The 16,584-nt window shown below is 37.5% G+C and overlaps 1 protein-coding gene across 3 annotated transcripts in view; it reads right to left on the bottom strand.

Moving 5' to 3' along the window:
• The window catches only part of xrn2 (5'-3' exoribonuclease 2), a 97,821-nt gene that overhangs the window by 29,364 nt on the left and 51,873 nt on the right, over nt 1-16,584 (bottom strand). For all 3 annotated transcript variants that reach the window (XM_069932378.1, XM_069932380.1, XM_069932379.1), the window contains exons 17-25: nt 13,386-13,521; nt 12,860-12,967; nt 11,806-11,895; nt 9,876-9,948; nt 2,761-2,844; nt 2,405-2,499; nt 2,231-2,310; nt 869-925; nt 679-747 (exon numbers count right to left, since the gene is read on the bottom strand). In XM_069932378.1, coding sequence (XP_069788479.1) covers nt 679-747; nt 869-925; nt 2,231-2,310; nt 2,405-2,499; nt 2,761-2,844; nt 9,876-9,948; nt 11,806-11,895; nt 12,860-12,967; nt 13,386-13,521 — 792 coding nt within the window. The remainder of the gene's footprint in view (nt 1-678; nt 748-868; nt 926-2,230; nt 2,311-2,404; nt 2,500-2,760; nt 2,845-9,875; nt 9,949-11,805; nt 11,896-12,859; nt 12,968-13,385; nt 13,522-16,584) is intronic.

The raw sequence follows: 16,584 nt of genomic DNA, 5'->3' as shown, positions 1-16,584 counted from the left end.
CTAGGTTTCAAGTCACTGCTTAGTGAAAGGATTAAAAAAAAAATAAATGCTCTCCCCATGTTTGCAAGAGTTTCCACCGGATGCTTCAGCTTCCTGCCATGTTCCAAAGACGTTTATTGTTTAATTGGTCGCATTGGGTGCAGTTGACCAGCACTGGCTTATGTGGTAGCAGGGCCTGTTATCATGCTGGGTCTCCAAATTTAAATTAAAAATTAAAGCAAGGCAGGCTGAAAAAGCTTGGTAAAATCTCAAGTCTTCTTCATATTTCTCCCTTCACCTTGTGCAAAAATATTTTCCCTCCCTCCCTCTGAAGTTGTCACTTGAAAGCTAGTAGAAGCATTTTCTTTTCCAGCATGTCATACACAGCACTGCTGAATTATGTACAGCACAAAGAGGAAATATTTCAAGTACACATTGAGCATGCATTAATTGACAGTGATCAGTAAAGTATTTTAATCACTCTATCCAAGCTATTAAAAGAACCATTTCCAACCCAGCTCAAATTATCTATCTGCACATGGGCCCATGAGGAAAAACCAGTGGAAGTTTAGTCAGGAGTTATTGTTACTTACAAGTATGTTGAACACTGTTAAACAGAAAAGTATTAGCCTATTTTTGTGAATACTATAAAAACTCAACTCCCCTTCAAATGTTTTTTCACCCAAAGATAATACTTACACTGCAGTAGGTAATAAAGCAGCTTTGAATATGTAGTTGTCTTCAAACTGAGGATCCTTGAATAGTATACTATAAGCAGGCAGGGAGAAGCTTGCATTAGGAAGATTTCTTTTTTTTATTATATACATCAAAGCAGAATGGACCAATGACTAGAAACTTCAGCAAGTAGAACAAATAAATATTCACTCACCTGCATACATTATTCTCAACAATGTTATTCAATGCTGGAATAGGAGAATCTACCACCCTATGGGAAAATATACAAATTATGCAGTCTAATGCCAAAGGTGTTTGACTTTTACAAGTAATTTATTAGCCAGCATTCAAATTCAGAACATCCCAAATGATTACTATCCCTTCTCAGCTTTTTTTCCCTCTTCTCTCCTCCAACATGTACCATGCTCAGTCCAAATACCAATGGCTCTATACAGGCTTTACATGGCACATTAGAGGAGCTGACAGTGATTTATTTTAAGATCCTGCGTCTGGACCCAAGATGGCAATGCCTATTTACAGCAGCAGCCTTAAGGTGTTGCAAACTGCAGGGAAGCAGAGAACTGGGTGCAGGACACCAGAAAACACAGAGATCACCACCCCCACCCATTTGAGAAGGAGAAGCAGAGATGACCCATGTGAGAGGCTCTCAGGTGAAGAACAGTGAGACAGCAGGCTGTTGGTAACGTGAGGCATAGACCCATGCAGGCTACAGGCAACTGTGGACCAAGGACTCATACCAAGCTGCGGACTGCCAGAGACTGGCTGAAGGTATCGGAACTGTGAAGTGATAGGACACAAAAGGTGCTGGAGTCTTCCTGATCGCATCAGAGGCTTGGATCTGGAGCTCAGGTTGCCAATGGCTTGGACTGAAGGCTGTGTGGCTGGGAGACCACGGGAGTGCTGGAGGTGGATCTATGGACACTCAGTGACTTTGTGAGCGGGGGGGGGGGGGGGGGGGGGATCCTCGCTTTTGCTTCTTCTTCTCCGATTGCAAGGATGCTAGGCAATTTATGCTGATAGCTCATCCTTGTCTGCCTTATGGTAGACTAGAGGAAATTTTGTGCAATATCACATCTTTTGTTTTATTGCATGACAATAAAATAATCTTGAATACAAAATGATCAACTTTACATATGAATCAAACTTATGTGGACATGGCAAAACAGATACAAGTTTTTATCCTTCCTCTTTGCCCTACCCTGCAAATAACCATCCCTATAAGCACACATGAAACAGCATTTCCTGTCAAGACTAGGTTCAGGTTAATGCACAGGAGATTGAAAACTGGTTTTGACGGTTGGCAATTCGGGATCTCAACCCTATCGTCCACAATTGAGCATTGAGTGTATTTCTACACACAAGTATACAAATGTTGGCTATTTTTCTGAAAAAAAAACTACACTTGCTTAACGAATCTTGCAAAAATCTCAGGCACATCTTTTCCTCCACCTAAATTCACAATCAAGACTGGTACATTTACATGACAGCACTTACTACATTACACATTTAGGCTCTTTATAATACAAAGAAGTATTTTGATAAAATAAGCACTTACTTTCCTGGTTTTATCAAATCATTTTTCAATGTTAGAAGACCTTTTATACCATGGCAAAGCTCAGGAGGCATCTCAACACCCTATAACCACAAATTTTGTTTTGAAAGGCTCGGACTATATCATGGAAATAAAAAGCCAGCAAACATCAATAGGGATTCAATGTTTCACACTTACCTGAGCCTCACTATTTTGCAACTCGACAATGAAATCGAATACCTTGTGGTGCTTTCCAACAAATATCACGTCGCTTCCGAGGCTATTTCTTCGAACTGCAATTAAGATTCTTATTTAATTCAATTCAAATATTTCTTGATATTCAAATATTCTTGATTTAATTATGCCATGTTTATTTGCTAAAGTTAGTACCAAAAGATCTTAAAAGTTCAAAGTAAGCTATTTTCACTAAATCAATATTTTGAAAATAATTCTCCAATGTGAAATAGTTAAACTGAATCAATTATCTGCATTTATTTGTTTTTTTTTAAAAAAAGCTTTACGTTCCAAATTTCAGAATGATCACTAAAACTTACTTTCATCCAGAGTGAGATCAGCATAAACCTTTTCCAGAGCTGCTCTAAGCCGCCGTTCATCAACAAATGGTAGCAGTGCAACACCTAAAGAGGAAGAGAAAACCTCTATTAGTGCAGGAATTAACTGGGTAACAAACTTGATGGGCTTGCATATGCAATTTAAATTCTAGTTACCTTCCTACTTTAAACAATGGCAATCCAAGCAGGATACAAAGCATCTTGACAGCAAATCTAAGCAAAAGCTTTACTTAAAAAAAAATCCACACTCCAGCATTAATCCTACTCAAAATTTAACCACAAAAAAAAAAACAAACGGCTATCAAGAGTGATTCTGCACCATTTTGCATCCCTAGGATTGATTATCATGGATTTATCGTGCTCCACTTGGCATACTAATATTATTCCTAACCCTACACTGTATAACTTTTTTTGCTGGTTTATTCTGTGCAGTAAATATTGTCAACTTTCAGTCGTCTTAATACTTGGGCAATTTAATTATAACTAACACAACCCAACAAAATTCTGGTCTTCAAAATAACTAACCATGGGACAATGCTGGCCTCAGCATGGCTCTTCATTTGACCAGGACAAATGTTCTAAACCAGTGTAGTGACATCCTATCCACCCATAACCAAAACAGTTAACAAATAATACATTCAAGATCCTCTGAAATACTTTGAACAGTACTGCTGCGACTCATCTCTTCCAATACAGGAAGTCTACAGAAAACACAAATAATTGAGTGAAGTGGAACTTGTGGCAAGCAATATTAGTACACAAGGTTTATTTGTTGGACAACTGAACTAACATTAACTGGAAGGCAGAAAATGAAAGTGCCATGTCCCATTTACCCCTGACAATGACTGTTATGGTGCGAAGAAATAAGCACAAGGGAAATGTCGATCCACATCAGGAATCTTGACTCATTTTAACAGCAGCAGTAAAATCCCATTGAATGCATACAATTAAATTTTGACATACATACAACACTGTAACAGGTCATTTCGACCCAGAAGTCTATGATGGCCAATTAACCTACACCCCTGGTAGGTTTTGAATGGTAGGAGGAAACCAGACCCCCTGGGGAAAACCCACGCAGACACAGGGAGAGCGTACAAATTCTTTACACAGTGTGGTATTTGAAGCCCGGTCTCCATCACTGGCGCTGTAAAGCCATTGAGCTAACCACTACGCCAATCATACTGCCCCTCCCTATTCTTCCTTGAATAAACTTTTAATAAAAGCAGAAGGCACATAAAACCTTCATAGTGGTAAACATCTCAGATACTAGTGTATCAGAGTTGGAATCTTTATACATTCTCATATCTGACTTGATGCTTTACTGGAAGAAGCAAAACGTTTTTCTACATTTCCATAACACTGAACATCATGCACAATGGGATCAATACATCGATCTTACTCCTAATGGTCAAAATCGGAAGGAAAAACAGGTCAATTAATAAAAGTTTTTAAAAACCTAACATACACCGTGTGGCAAGTTCATCTCGACATGTAAGCATCCATGAATTTTTAAATTGGATCTGCTATCTAATTTGTAGGACAGCCAAATATATTCAGACAAACCACTCAATTCTTTCAAATCAGCTGGAATCTCAAATGAACACTCAGCATGTCAGCAGCTGACTGGATGCAAGTCTTATCAATATGTGGGTATTGGATAAATAGTTTGCAAAGGCATGAATCCAGATAGAGCAAATAAGCTAACAACACATTACTTACACATTGCTCTGGTAAGATCACATCTGGAACATCACATTTAAGGAAGGATGTAAATGTGTTGGAAACAGTTGTATGGTGGTTTACCTGACTAATATCTGCAATAGGTGGGTTGCCTTAAAAATGGTTGGACTAGTTAGGCTTTTGTATCCACTGAAGTTGTGAAAAGAGGAGGTGGTTTCAATTGAAACAGACAGATGTGAAGATAATGTTTCTTGTGGGACCATCCATTTGAAACAAAGACTAGGTGAGCTTTTCCTGATGTCTTTGGAACTCTAATCCTCAAAAGGTCGAGGAAGCAATGTTTAACTATTTTTAGGACTGAGATAAATAGAATCTTGAGGAGCAATGGTGGGGATGTAGGGAGTGAAAAGTCAACAGGAATGCAGAGTGGCCTATTGCTCCCAAGTGGTGAATTTGTATTGAAGAGTCTGATCTCTTCAGCACCTAGGCGAGTGTTACAACAGACTGGGCATCAACAGTCATTAGTGATGAGAGAAGCAGGAAGCTAATGAAAAGAATAAGTTTATGCTTGAAGACATGCATTTTGACAAACTATTAACCTCATCCAAAAGTTGCAAGTCCAATTGCTTGTCAGGTTATTTAAAATGGTTTTACAAAAATTCTTATATATTAAAAGCATAAAATCAAACTGGAACACACCTTTCTCATTGGCCTATACTAGTATCCGACCAACAGTACCCCATTCATCTCATCCAACCAGAATATGATTCTACTTCCATCTTCTTGAATGCATCTATGCCTTTCATATTTACTCCCAGCAATAGAAGGCTTGACAACTGAACAGCTACAAGGGAGTAAACAAGTTCTCCTGAAACATCCATTGGAATCATTGAAAATAATGTTGATCTCACAGTTGTTGGTTCCCAATTGGAGAGTTTTTTTTCTAGAATGAGCTCAGACTTTGCAGCGTCAGGAATCAAATCAGTTCTAACTTCTCTAGTCTACGGAAGAGAGGCTGAATTGAAAGAATTATGGGAATAAGATCTCATCAATTCCCACTGCGTTTTAAAGATTCAAGCTGTCCAGCCCATCTCGTCAATACATACCACTGAAGTCTTTATGCTGCTCAATGTGGTTTATGGTGTGGGGTGAAAAAAAAAGTCTTTATGCTGCTCAATGTAAAGACCTCAACAACATTATAAATTGCAGCTGAAGGTGTGGGCAGGAGTTGATAGCAAAGACATTGATTGTGACTACTTGGCAATTACATAGCTCAATCCAAGCTTTCTTGAGCTCCACTATATTGTCTTTGTACCTGATGAGGATTGGACATAACTGGGTCTTTAACAACCTGGAATTTTAGAATCCTGAATTTAAGAGGAGATATTTTTCTAATCTCCTTAAAACAATGAACTTGGCTTTGCTAACAAGATGTCCTCTACAACAGTTGATCATTATTCAAACAGGAAACCAAGTTCTGTTTTTTCACTCCCCTAAGAAAGGAGGATGTGGGATTGAGATTGTCACACAGTGGACTATAATTTATCCACAAAATATCTTGAGATTACAAGGAAATTTTTTTTAAAACCTTCTTTATAAAATTGAAAATAATTTTCATTAGTTAAATCTCTTATTCTTGAACAATGACTGGAATTCTAACATTGTCAGTTACAAAAGGACCTGCATGATTGAAACACCACTTTTTTTTCCCCTCTTGCACTAACTAACTGAATATTTGTCTTTTACATTTATTAACTCTTTCTGTATTGGGGAAATTTAATGTATACTATGGTGGCGCACAGCAGCCGCTACAATACTATGGAATTGTTTTTTTGGGGTTTTTTTTTTAAAACACACAGAATTAGCTATTATGCTGCAGCAAGATTTTTGATGCATGTCTATATTGTATTTGTATATATGACAATAAACTTGTTATCATTCCACACAGGGAAACGCAAAAACTGATTCATCACTCCACTGATTTGTTGCCTTGGTAAATGTTCAAGGGGATCAGTTTTAATGTGATGGAACATGCTCTTAACTGGATTAAAGCAGCTTTAACAATACTCAAGAACACCAGCATCACCTGAAAAATGTGTCCTTCCTCGTCAGCAGCCCACCCACCAGTGAACGTTCATTCCCTCCACCACTGCAGCTGAAATGTGTATTGTAATTATTAATCTTGGCCATTTTCCAAAATCCATTGCCTCTTCTGTCACAGAAATCAAAAGGCTGGAGATGCATGAAAACATCACCACTTTTAATTCCCTTCCAAGTTGCATACCATCTCACTTAGAGAGCACCAATTCAAGGAGAAAGCTCAAATCCACCTCCACAAGGGCAAATACGGTTGACAGGATAACCATCAAAATATGGACCTATTTTGACCTTTCATCTTCAATAATCTTGGCTCCATTGATGGAGAGCTTTTCGACTGGGTGAACTGTTTACAGGAACCCCATCCTCTTCATGGCCCAAAGAATTATTTGATGTCCAGCTGAGTTAAAGGCTGCAGGCAAGATTCTTTATTCCACCCAGCTAATTTGATTCTGAGTAGTGAGAATGTTACCATTGCATCAAGGATGAACTCTGGTGTGGAACATGGGGCAGCAAGGTGGTGGGTGGAAGGACAAAAGAGTAGCACAACTTGTACAATTGTTCAATCCTGCCCTCCAGTGCTCTTTGCGCACTGGGTTGCTGCGGTTCTCTAGTTTTCTCTCAGGTGTGCAAGTTGGAGGCTAATTGGCCACTCGTTTAGGTGAATGGCAGAATCTGATGGAAATAGGATAGTCGAGAAAACAGGCCATTGGGGAAATTAATGGAGGAATGGAATTGTGCAGACTTGATGGGCCAAATGGCCTTCTTCCCTCTGGTGAAAAAATATGAATAAGTCTACTAACCAGGATTCAATCCAATCACAAGGTGAACTAGTTTGGCAATGGTTCATTGAAAATAATGTTGATCTCACAGTTGTTGGTTCCCAATTGGAGAGTTTTTTTCTAGAATGAGCTCAGACTTTGCAGCGTCAGGAATCAAATCAGTTCTAACTTCTCTAGTCTACGGAAGAATGGCTGAATTGAAAGAACTATGGGAATAAGATCTCATCAATTCCCACTGCGTTTTAAAGATTCAAGCTGTCCAGCCCATCTCGTCAATACATACCACTTCAGTCAATGCTTTAACATCAGCTGTTTTGTTCTTTGTGACATGTTAACATAAATGTTTACCTTGTTACTGAATTTACTGACTACTTTCCTCTATGGCTGATGAACTCTTGATTTGACATTCAACTTGCTTCTGTCCCACTTTTACAATGTCTGAACAGTTTTTTTATCTGGATTTATGACCACATTTCCTTGCCCACCTTAAACCTTTGTTCCATCCCTATACTTCTTCTTGATACACATTAATATTCAATTGAACCCAAGCTCAGGGTCCATTGTTCTAGTACTACCTTCTTGGATTAGTTCCTCAGCCTGTTAATTGATCTTTATTTTCAGTATTTGCAGACTGACTTATATTGTTTCCATTCTTTGACATGCCCTGTGATTGGCTGCAATTTGCCAGAACTGTGAAATCTCAGGCATTTTTTTTAAGCTTCTTTCTCACATTAATAAAACCAAGGGTGGGTTATTTGTCAGAAATTATCTTTACGGGCAAGACTGACATTTAACAAGATTGCTAGATCTTTCAATGCCGTGCCAACCTTGGAACAACTGCTCTGATTCTACTCTCTCACCAAATTGATTTTCCAATATTATTGATTTTCCAATTGTATTTTTTTTAGACCTATAACACAGTAACAGCCCATTTTGGCCTATGAGACCGTGCCACCCAATGAACCTACAACATCTGGTGTGTTTTTAAACATGGGAGGAAACCAGAACCCCAAAGAAAACTCATGGAGACACAGGGAGAACATAGTCTTTCTAGACAGCGTGGGATTTGAATCCCAGTCCCGAACACTGGCACTGCAACAGTGTTGTACTAACTACCATGCCAACCATGCTGCCAATCTTCTCCCTCACTCCCTTGAATTGTACATCTATAGTCAAACCTTGTGCAGGGGAGCCACTTTACTTTTAGCTACTCACTGTGCTTGTTACAACAGGAAGCAATCAAATAGCATTGAACAATTTTATTTATATGTGATCTGAGCCTACCAATGACTTGTCCTCATTGAATCAGTGGCAGAATAGACTCTGTACTCCTGGGCTCAGTGTTAAACCGTACACAATTTCAACTTTTATCCCTGGGCAGTCAAGGTATTGTTATCGATGACCACGTTTCCATGGTCTCAAGGGGATTTGAATGACAATAAGTAGTTGAGGCATTCAACTCAAACCCCTTCTGTGGTATCTCTCCAAGACACATGAATGCCAAAACTAGTTACCAAACTCAATGATTCAGATTGTTCTCACGGAATCTTTTCGATGAAGAGAAGATGACAGATCAAAGAATTGTGCAACACGTGCACAACATTCCACACACTGCAACATCTAGCACAAGTCTGAAGTTGTTTTTCAGTCTGAATTTGTTCATCCTGTTCAGCAATGTTTACATTTCCCCCCCCCCCCCCCAACCCCAAGGTTTTTTCTTTCCATTCAAAGGGTTAGCTGCTGTTTCCTGCTGAAGGATCGGCTTTGATAAACTTAGATCATAATTCTCATGCTTCTTGGCATTTTAGCCCAACAATAAATCTTTGTTTGCAGTGAGTATGCAGGAGAGGTTGCTTTATACACAAAAAAGCCAGTCACAGCTATTATAACTGTTCAGATTGACATCCCATTCACAGCTATTTTGACCTTGTATTCATAGTCCCTTATTGTGGTCTTGTCTGCTCGTGATAGTATTTTCTCTACATCTGCCTTTCCAGAACCGTGAAGACCTCCATTAAATATCCTGTTCGGTACAACATCAGGTTCTGGTCTCATTCTAGTAAATTATTTTTGACACTGTCCACTGCCTCCATATTTTTTTGTGTGCAGATCAAAACATTCATAGTCCTCTTGAAATAATGCCTATTGTATTAATTTTGCAACAAAAATCTGGCTCTGCATATAGAAGTTTTATATTTATTTCCAAGATGAATATTAATAGAAGATTAAAAAATAATTATAACAAATTCAAGAAAGTATCCAGAATTTGATTCATTCTTATTCATGTCACTATTTACCCTCTCATTGCTGATCCTTGTTCAGATCTAATCATTGTACAGTTTAAATTGCTTCCAGTACAAAGATATCCTTTCTCAAACCTACTTTTAATCTCTTAAATTGTCCACTGGGTTTTGCAATGACATGTTATTGCCTGTACATAAAAACACCTAAAAATACAGTAATCTTCAATCTGAATTTAAAAATAACCAAATAAAAATATTTGGATATGAAAGATGGGGAAATCCAAAATCTTACCTTGCCATGCATATTTCTTTCCATTTAAGTCAAGAGCAAAGTCATCAGGATAGAAGTCAATAATAGAAGATTCCTGATAAATAAAAAGCATATTTTTCATCTATGTCTTGGGCAATCTCAGTTTTTACCAAAGCACAATTTTCTACACTTAAGAAAACATGCCTCAATTTGGATCTGTTTTTCAAAAGGTTGTCACAGAGAAATTCAAAGCATACTTTACAGAATTTACATTCTTAGTCATATTCATTTATTTGTCAAGTAATTAACAAACTATATGTTCAGAAAGGCTATTTATATTCATATATATTCACATTCATGTGTATTTGCTTCAACATTACCATTGAACAAGAAATGCAAATCAGAAATAAAATTAAAGTCACTTTTTATTTGATTTAAACAAAATAAACAGTTCAATTTAACATTGTGGTATGGAAAAAGATTACCGTATTTGACAGCATACAAGACCCTCCCCCAGCCATTTCAGCAGAGAATATTGGGGTTTTTTTTTTCAAGTGCATTTACGGTAAACATTTAAAATTTGGGCAAAACATGCAACTAGAGCCCCTTTCACATTGCCAGTGATCCCAGGAATCAAACGCCAATCAGACTTTAAAGTGGCAAGTGTGAAAACAAAATCTGCTCAACGACGGCGTCAGATGACGTCATCTCACACTGGGGATTGCCAGCCTCAACCCCTAGTACAATCCCCGGTGCCGGCATTGAGATTAGGGAAGTGTGAAATGGGCTGCAACATTGCAGGCACTTCATCCAATTAAAGGTAGAACTGACCAGGGGGCAAGTATCGTCAGCAAGACACTGAATGGTTGATTAAAAAGAAATCAGTTGTGGGTGTCCTGGAACAAATCTCTCTGAAAACTGACAAGAACCTTCCTGAGTGGTAAACATTTACCTTTCAAGCACCAAAGCCTGGTGAACTTCATAAATGTTAAATTCTATGAACAGTCTAAGAATTGCCTGCAACCAGTGAACTTGGAGGAATGAGAAATGAGATTGGACTGTGAATCAAAGAACTTTTCTGAACTTACACACACATTACATACACGTGCGCTTAGAATTAGAAAGGGGTTAAGTTAGGTTAGTTAAGTCAATAGTGATAAGTTAAAGTGTGATCCTGTTTTCATGTTTAAGGATAATTAAAAGCAACTTTTCTTTAAGTAACCATTTGTCTTGGTCAATATTGATTGTTGCTGGGTTTTGGGGTCCTCTGGGCTCGTAACAGAGGCAACAAATATAATTTCTAGGGTCAGAGATTGTGATGCAGAGATGTGATTGACTATGCCCAAACGGCAAGGCACCTAAATGATGAGCTATTGTTCTTGCTTTCTCCATTTCCGTATCATTTTTGCTGTAGGCGGTGCCCCAAAAAACTCTCGCTGCCGCTCTATTATCATGCTTACCACTTCTAGTTTATATCCAATAGTATATAGCTCAAGTGCTTTCCTCCTGTAGCCATCTTGATGGTACAATCTTCCACTCCTTTCACCATGTGTTTATATTTTGGTGCGCAAAGATGGCGGTCACGTTAGTGAGCTATGCAGCAATGAAGATCACTGTCGGCATTACATACCACTCAGTATCACCTTAAATTCAACTTTGCATACAAATCCCAGGGGATATTTTTGAGCTTTTTGGGGGAAAAAAAGTGTGTTTTATATGTTGTCAAATACAGTAAGTGAAAGAACAAAAAAAAATAGAGGAAATTTGGCTAAAATATTGAAAGATTAAGTAATGAAAATGGACATTTTCGAAAGAAATAATTTTTATATTCTACAAAACAAATACTTTGAATGATAAATCTTGCTGAAAATTTTAATTATTTTCCATTAACATCCACTTGACAATGTGGTATTAATTTTACACTTTTGTCATGCAATTACAGTATCCTGATATTTTCTATTCAATAACTCACTGGATCTTCCATCAGTGCCCGCCAAGTCTTTGGGAGGAAGTTACCACTTGCTGCAGGAAACACTCCCATCAGTTGCTCCAATGGTTTGAACTGCAAACAAAATTTCATATATGTTCATGTGTCAACATCAAGAATGACATATTTTGCTGCTACCTACAACTCAATTCACTGACATAACCTGCTAAAACTAAATCGATGATAAATTGAGGAGAAAAGTTGGAAGATGGATCTAAAAGTTTATAAAAGTCTTATGAAAGTTTCTTGTGCATTTGGTTTGCTGAAATTTGATTTAAAACAAGTAAAGGTTCAGTTCTCTATTTGGTAATGTAAATAAACACACAAATTGAAAGATAACAATCCAGCATACTTAACACAAGACCATCTGCATTTTCAGTATGTTGAGAGAACTTATATAGCAAAGCATTCCTCTATTTCATCCAAATGCTCAAGATCAATTCAGCCTACTGTGGGAGTCCATAATGAATGGTTAGGGGTGGGACTTCTGCATTGCCTGGAAGACTAATTTCACATATTAAATCACATTCAGAAACACATTAATTTCTGAAAATTAATTATACAGGTCACACTCAGAAGGTGTGTGGGGAAGGAAGGGAAGTGTTAGCTGACAAGTGATAATTAGAGAATTAATTCAGGAAAGAACAGCATGCAAAGCTATGGTACAGATCCACAGATTACACATCCACATGAATTCCAAATCATGAAGTCCATTCTTGTTCAATATTGCTTTAAATTAATAGAACATCAAATCACGACTACAAGCAACATTGCTAAAAGGTTGTGCCAACTTTGAATACTGGAGACTACACATGCGTCTGATATTTTTTAAATTTGGCTTACACTGGAGATCATCCAACTTAAAGCAAAATGAATTTTAATCAATTCAAAATACCTGCAGCTATCCACTGTATCTGTAGCTTTTAATTAACTTTTACACCAAGGATACAAAGTTACCAGAAATGCAAATGTCATTCTACATTACAGAAAAGCAAGGCAAGTGCTTGCCAAGTACCAGATACATTCTGCAATTTCTCACCGGTTGAGTTCCCTTTTCAAATGTAGAAGGCAGGTCTTTAATGTCTGTGAAGTCTGAGGCAAATGGTGCATAATGGAATGGGTAGAACCATTTCCAAGAAGCACAACCCTGCAAAGAGAATTTAAGTATTTAAAAGCAATAACATTTTTTAAAAACAGATTACTTGGGTCACAAAATCTTGGATTTATATTTTTGTCATAATAATGAACATACTGAACAAACAAAAAGGATGATTTTTACATCGAGGTAGCTCCAAGCTAAACCGTCCACGACACAAGAGTAAAAACTGTTAACGCACATTATTTTTGACGGAATAGCTCATAAGATACTTTTCATTTTCTTCTTTCCATACTCTGACCATTTGCAAGTGTGCTCAAGCGTATGTCTTTAAAGTATGTCAGACACAAGCATTCTTAATTAGACGAGGGATTTTTCAATACAAAGGGGAATATTCTTAAAATAAGACAATTGGAATCTGTGAAATAATACCTGTTAATAAATAGATCAGAAGCAAAAACTTACATACCTGATAATAATATTGAAGAACCCAACACAAACCTTCAACGTATGATTCTACAACTTTTCTGCGGAACTTTTCATCCGAAGAATCAACATCAAACTTTTTTTTATAGTAACGTTGCTTCCAACCCTCTTCCCAAAGCCTGCAAAATAAAAATATACTGTTTTTTTTTTTGAAATGCCATTAAATAAACTTAATTTAACATTTCTCCATTATACTCACTAAGGTTCCACTTTTCTCACTTTTCCCCCCTTTATACCTCAAGGAAGGCATGTTCAACCTGTAGCGTATAAATCCCTGGTAATTAGTGAATAACATCCCATTTCAATGGTACTGTTATGGAGTTCAGAGGACCCCAAAGACCCAGCAGCAATAGAGATGCACCACAACACAGGGTTACTTAAACAAAAGTAGTTTTTAATAATTGAACAAGAAAACAGAATTAAACTCTATTACTTAACTTACCTTACCCACTTAATCCCCATCTCTAATATTAAGCACGGGTGTGTGTAATGTATATTTAAGATTAGAAAAGTTCTTTGGATCATAGTCCAATCTCACTGGTTGCAGACAATTCTTGTACTGTGCACAGAACTTAGCAGGAGGGTTCTTGCTGGTTTTCAGAAAGAGATTCCTTTTCCAGGACATCCGCAACTGATTCCTTCTCAATCAGTCTTGCTAATGAAATATGCCCCCTTCAGGGTTCTCCAGATGATCCTCTTCTTTCAGGTCACCTTTCAGACTGCCAGTCTTCTCCGTTGACCAGGCAGCCTTCCAAAGTTTCCCAGCTTGTCCTTCAGGAACTGATTTCTGTGTCTCTCCTCTCTGTTTTTCACCCTTCCTCTCTCAGAGGAAAACTTTTCTCCTCTGCCTGCAAAGATCACATGCTCTCCCAGGCAAGCTGCTGTCGATACTTTGTTGCCACCTGCAAAAAGCTTTCTGCAAAAGTCCTGCAAATATTGTTTTAAAATGTGTGTGCAAGCTGCTTTAACAATTCCTCTCAAACCATCTCTGAATACTCTGTTGCAGCACTCATTATGATAACAATGAAATATTGTCATTTTTCACAAAAGTTACCCCTGCATTTTGCTCAGCTTTCAAATCAACTGGTGACCATCAGGAACTGGTTCAAGCCAATTAAATTGTTTGATTTGAACCTTTATGTCTGCACAATCATACATTTAATTTCCCTCATTAAGTCGGTGTTTTTTTAAAACTCAAATTGTAAAGTTTACCACCTCCCAATTGCAAGGGGATCATCATGTGCACATAGAAATTATACTCTGTGTAACTACTAATTTTAATTTGAAACAATTGGGGTGAAAGTCAAAATTTTAAAAAGGTACAAATGTACAGATTTGGCATTGTAAAAATTCTGCACTCACCTGAGCAATTAAACATTTGATACCATGCCCAGACAATCTCCATCACAGTATTAATGAAGATTTCTGCTTGGCTAGTTTCAGATCTACCAAATGACAAACAAACTGGAGGCCAAAATGTCCCCTTATGAAATTAATTTTTCAACATTGATTTCTTGTTCCAACATGATTGCAAATAAAAATCTTATTTCAGTTGTGTTGCCAATTCTTCATCACTGCCACATTTATTTTTTGCACCAAGGAACATGAACTGCTTTGAGTTGTTCTCTTGTTCTCCTCTAACTGCCACCAACAGTAAATTAAAATCGGTATGGAGCAGACTTTCCTGCAGGCAATAACAGCTGCCTGATATTAATAAAATAATAATAAATGATAATAAAATCTGAAATATTTTCCATCTCACTGCTCTGTTGCAGAACCAGCAGAGAAGTATAAGCAAGTTAGACTCCTTTGCACTTCCTTCAAGTTACGCAAGGAAAATGAGTTCCTATCTCTGGAATGTAAATATACCCACCCTCAGAACATGGTAATGGCTTGATCAACATGAACAAAGTTCCACATTTGCAACAGTCATTCACCTCACTGGGATAAGAGTGCTCAAAACCTGAGGAGCTATCATATTCAGCCAAATACTGGCATGAAAGGAAGTTGTTGGGAGTCGATTGTCAAGGATGAAGTTACAGAGAATCTAGAGGTGCATGACAAGATAGGCCCAAGTCACCATGATTTCCTTAAAGTAAAATCATGCCTGACAAACCTACTGCAATATTTGAAGAAAAAAAATCACAAGAAAGATAGATAGGGGAGATGCAGTGGATGTTGTACATTTGGACTTTCAAAAGGCCTTTGACAAGGTACCAGATGAGGCTGCTAAAGAAGACGAGCCCATGGAATTACAGGAAGAATACTACCATAGGTGGATCTTTGGCTGAAAGGCAGGAAACAAAGAGTGGGAATAAAGGGCCCCTATTCTGATAGGCTACCTGTTACTATTGGTGTTCCACAGGTGTCAGTGTTGGGGCCTCTTCTTTTTAGGTTGCACAGGATTTGGATTAGGGAATTGGCTTTATGACTAAATTTATTGATGATATCGAAATAGGTGGTTGCGTCGGTGGAAAAAAAGCCATGCCTTTGTTTTGAGTATTATGTTACCCCAAAACCTCTTGACCCACAGATTTTGAAAAAATGGATTTAATTAGTCAGCAAATGGATGCAAATTTTGCTGAAGTGAAAGCAAATTTTACTAATCAGTTGGGAGCTATTAAAGAAGAAATGACTGTAATGAAGACAGATATGGTAAAATGTAATAAAACTGTTGATAAAATTAAGATCAAAGTTCAAAAATTTGAAGACTTCCAGGAATGTCATATGGAGGTGGAAGAATGTAACAATACAGTTTGGAAGATTATTTTATGGTACGGGAAGTTCAGAAGAAAGATTTATTGCAGAAAGTTGATATTTGGAAAATCAGAGTAGAAGAAATAATGTTAAAATTGTTGTGTTTGCCTGAAGATTTTGATGGCAATAACCCAGTGAATTTTTTTTCAAAATTGGCTGCATGAAACTTTGGGACCAGAGAATTTTCCAAATGGTTTGGAGCTCAATAGAGCACATTAGAGCTCCAAGGAAAAAACCATATCCGGGACAACCGCCACACTCTGTCCTGATTACGTTATCAGGAGAGGGAAATGATTTTAAGAATGGCAGTTCATAAAGCTAGAGAACAACAAAGTCCTTTAGAGATTCAGAATAATAGAGTATTTCTCTATGCGGATTTGAGTAATGAAATTGTTAAAAGAAGAAAATAATTTAACCCAGCAAAA

The sequence above is a fragment of the Narcine bancroftii genome, chromosome 4, assembly GCF_036971445.1.
Source record: "Narcine bancroftii isolate sNarBan1 chromosome 4, sNarBan1.hap1, whole genome shotgun sequence".
NCBI classification, from domain to species: Eukaryota; Metazoa; Chordata; class Chondrichthyes; order Torpediniformes; family Narcinidae; genus Narcine; species Narcine bancroftii.
The sequence above is the reverse complement of the archived record's forward strand: the minus strand, read 5'-3'. Positions and strand labels throughout refer to the sequence as shown.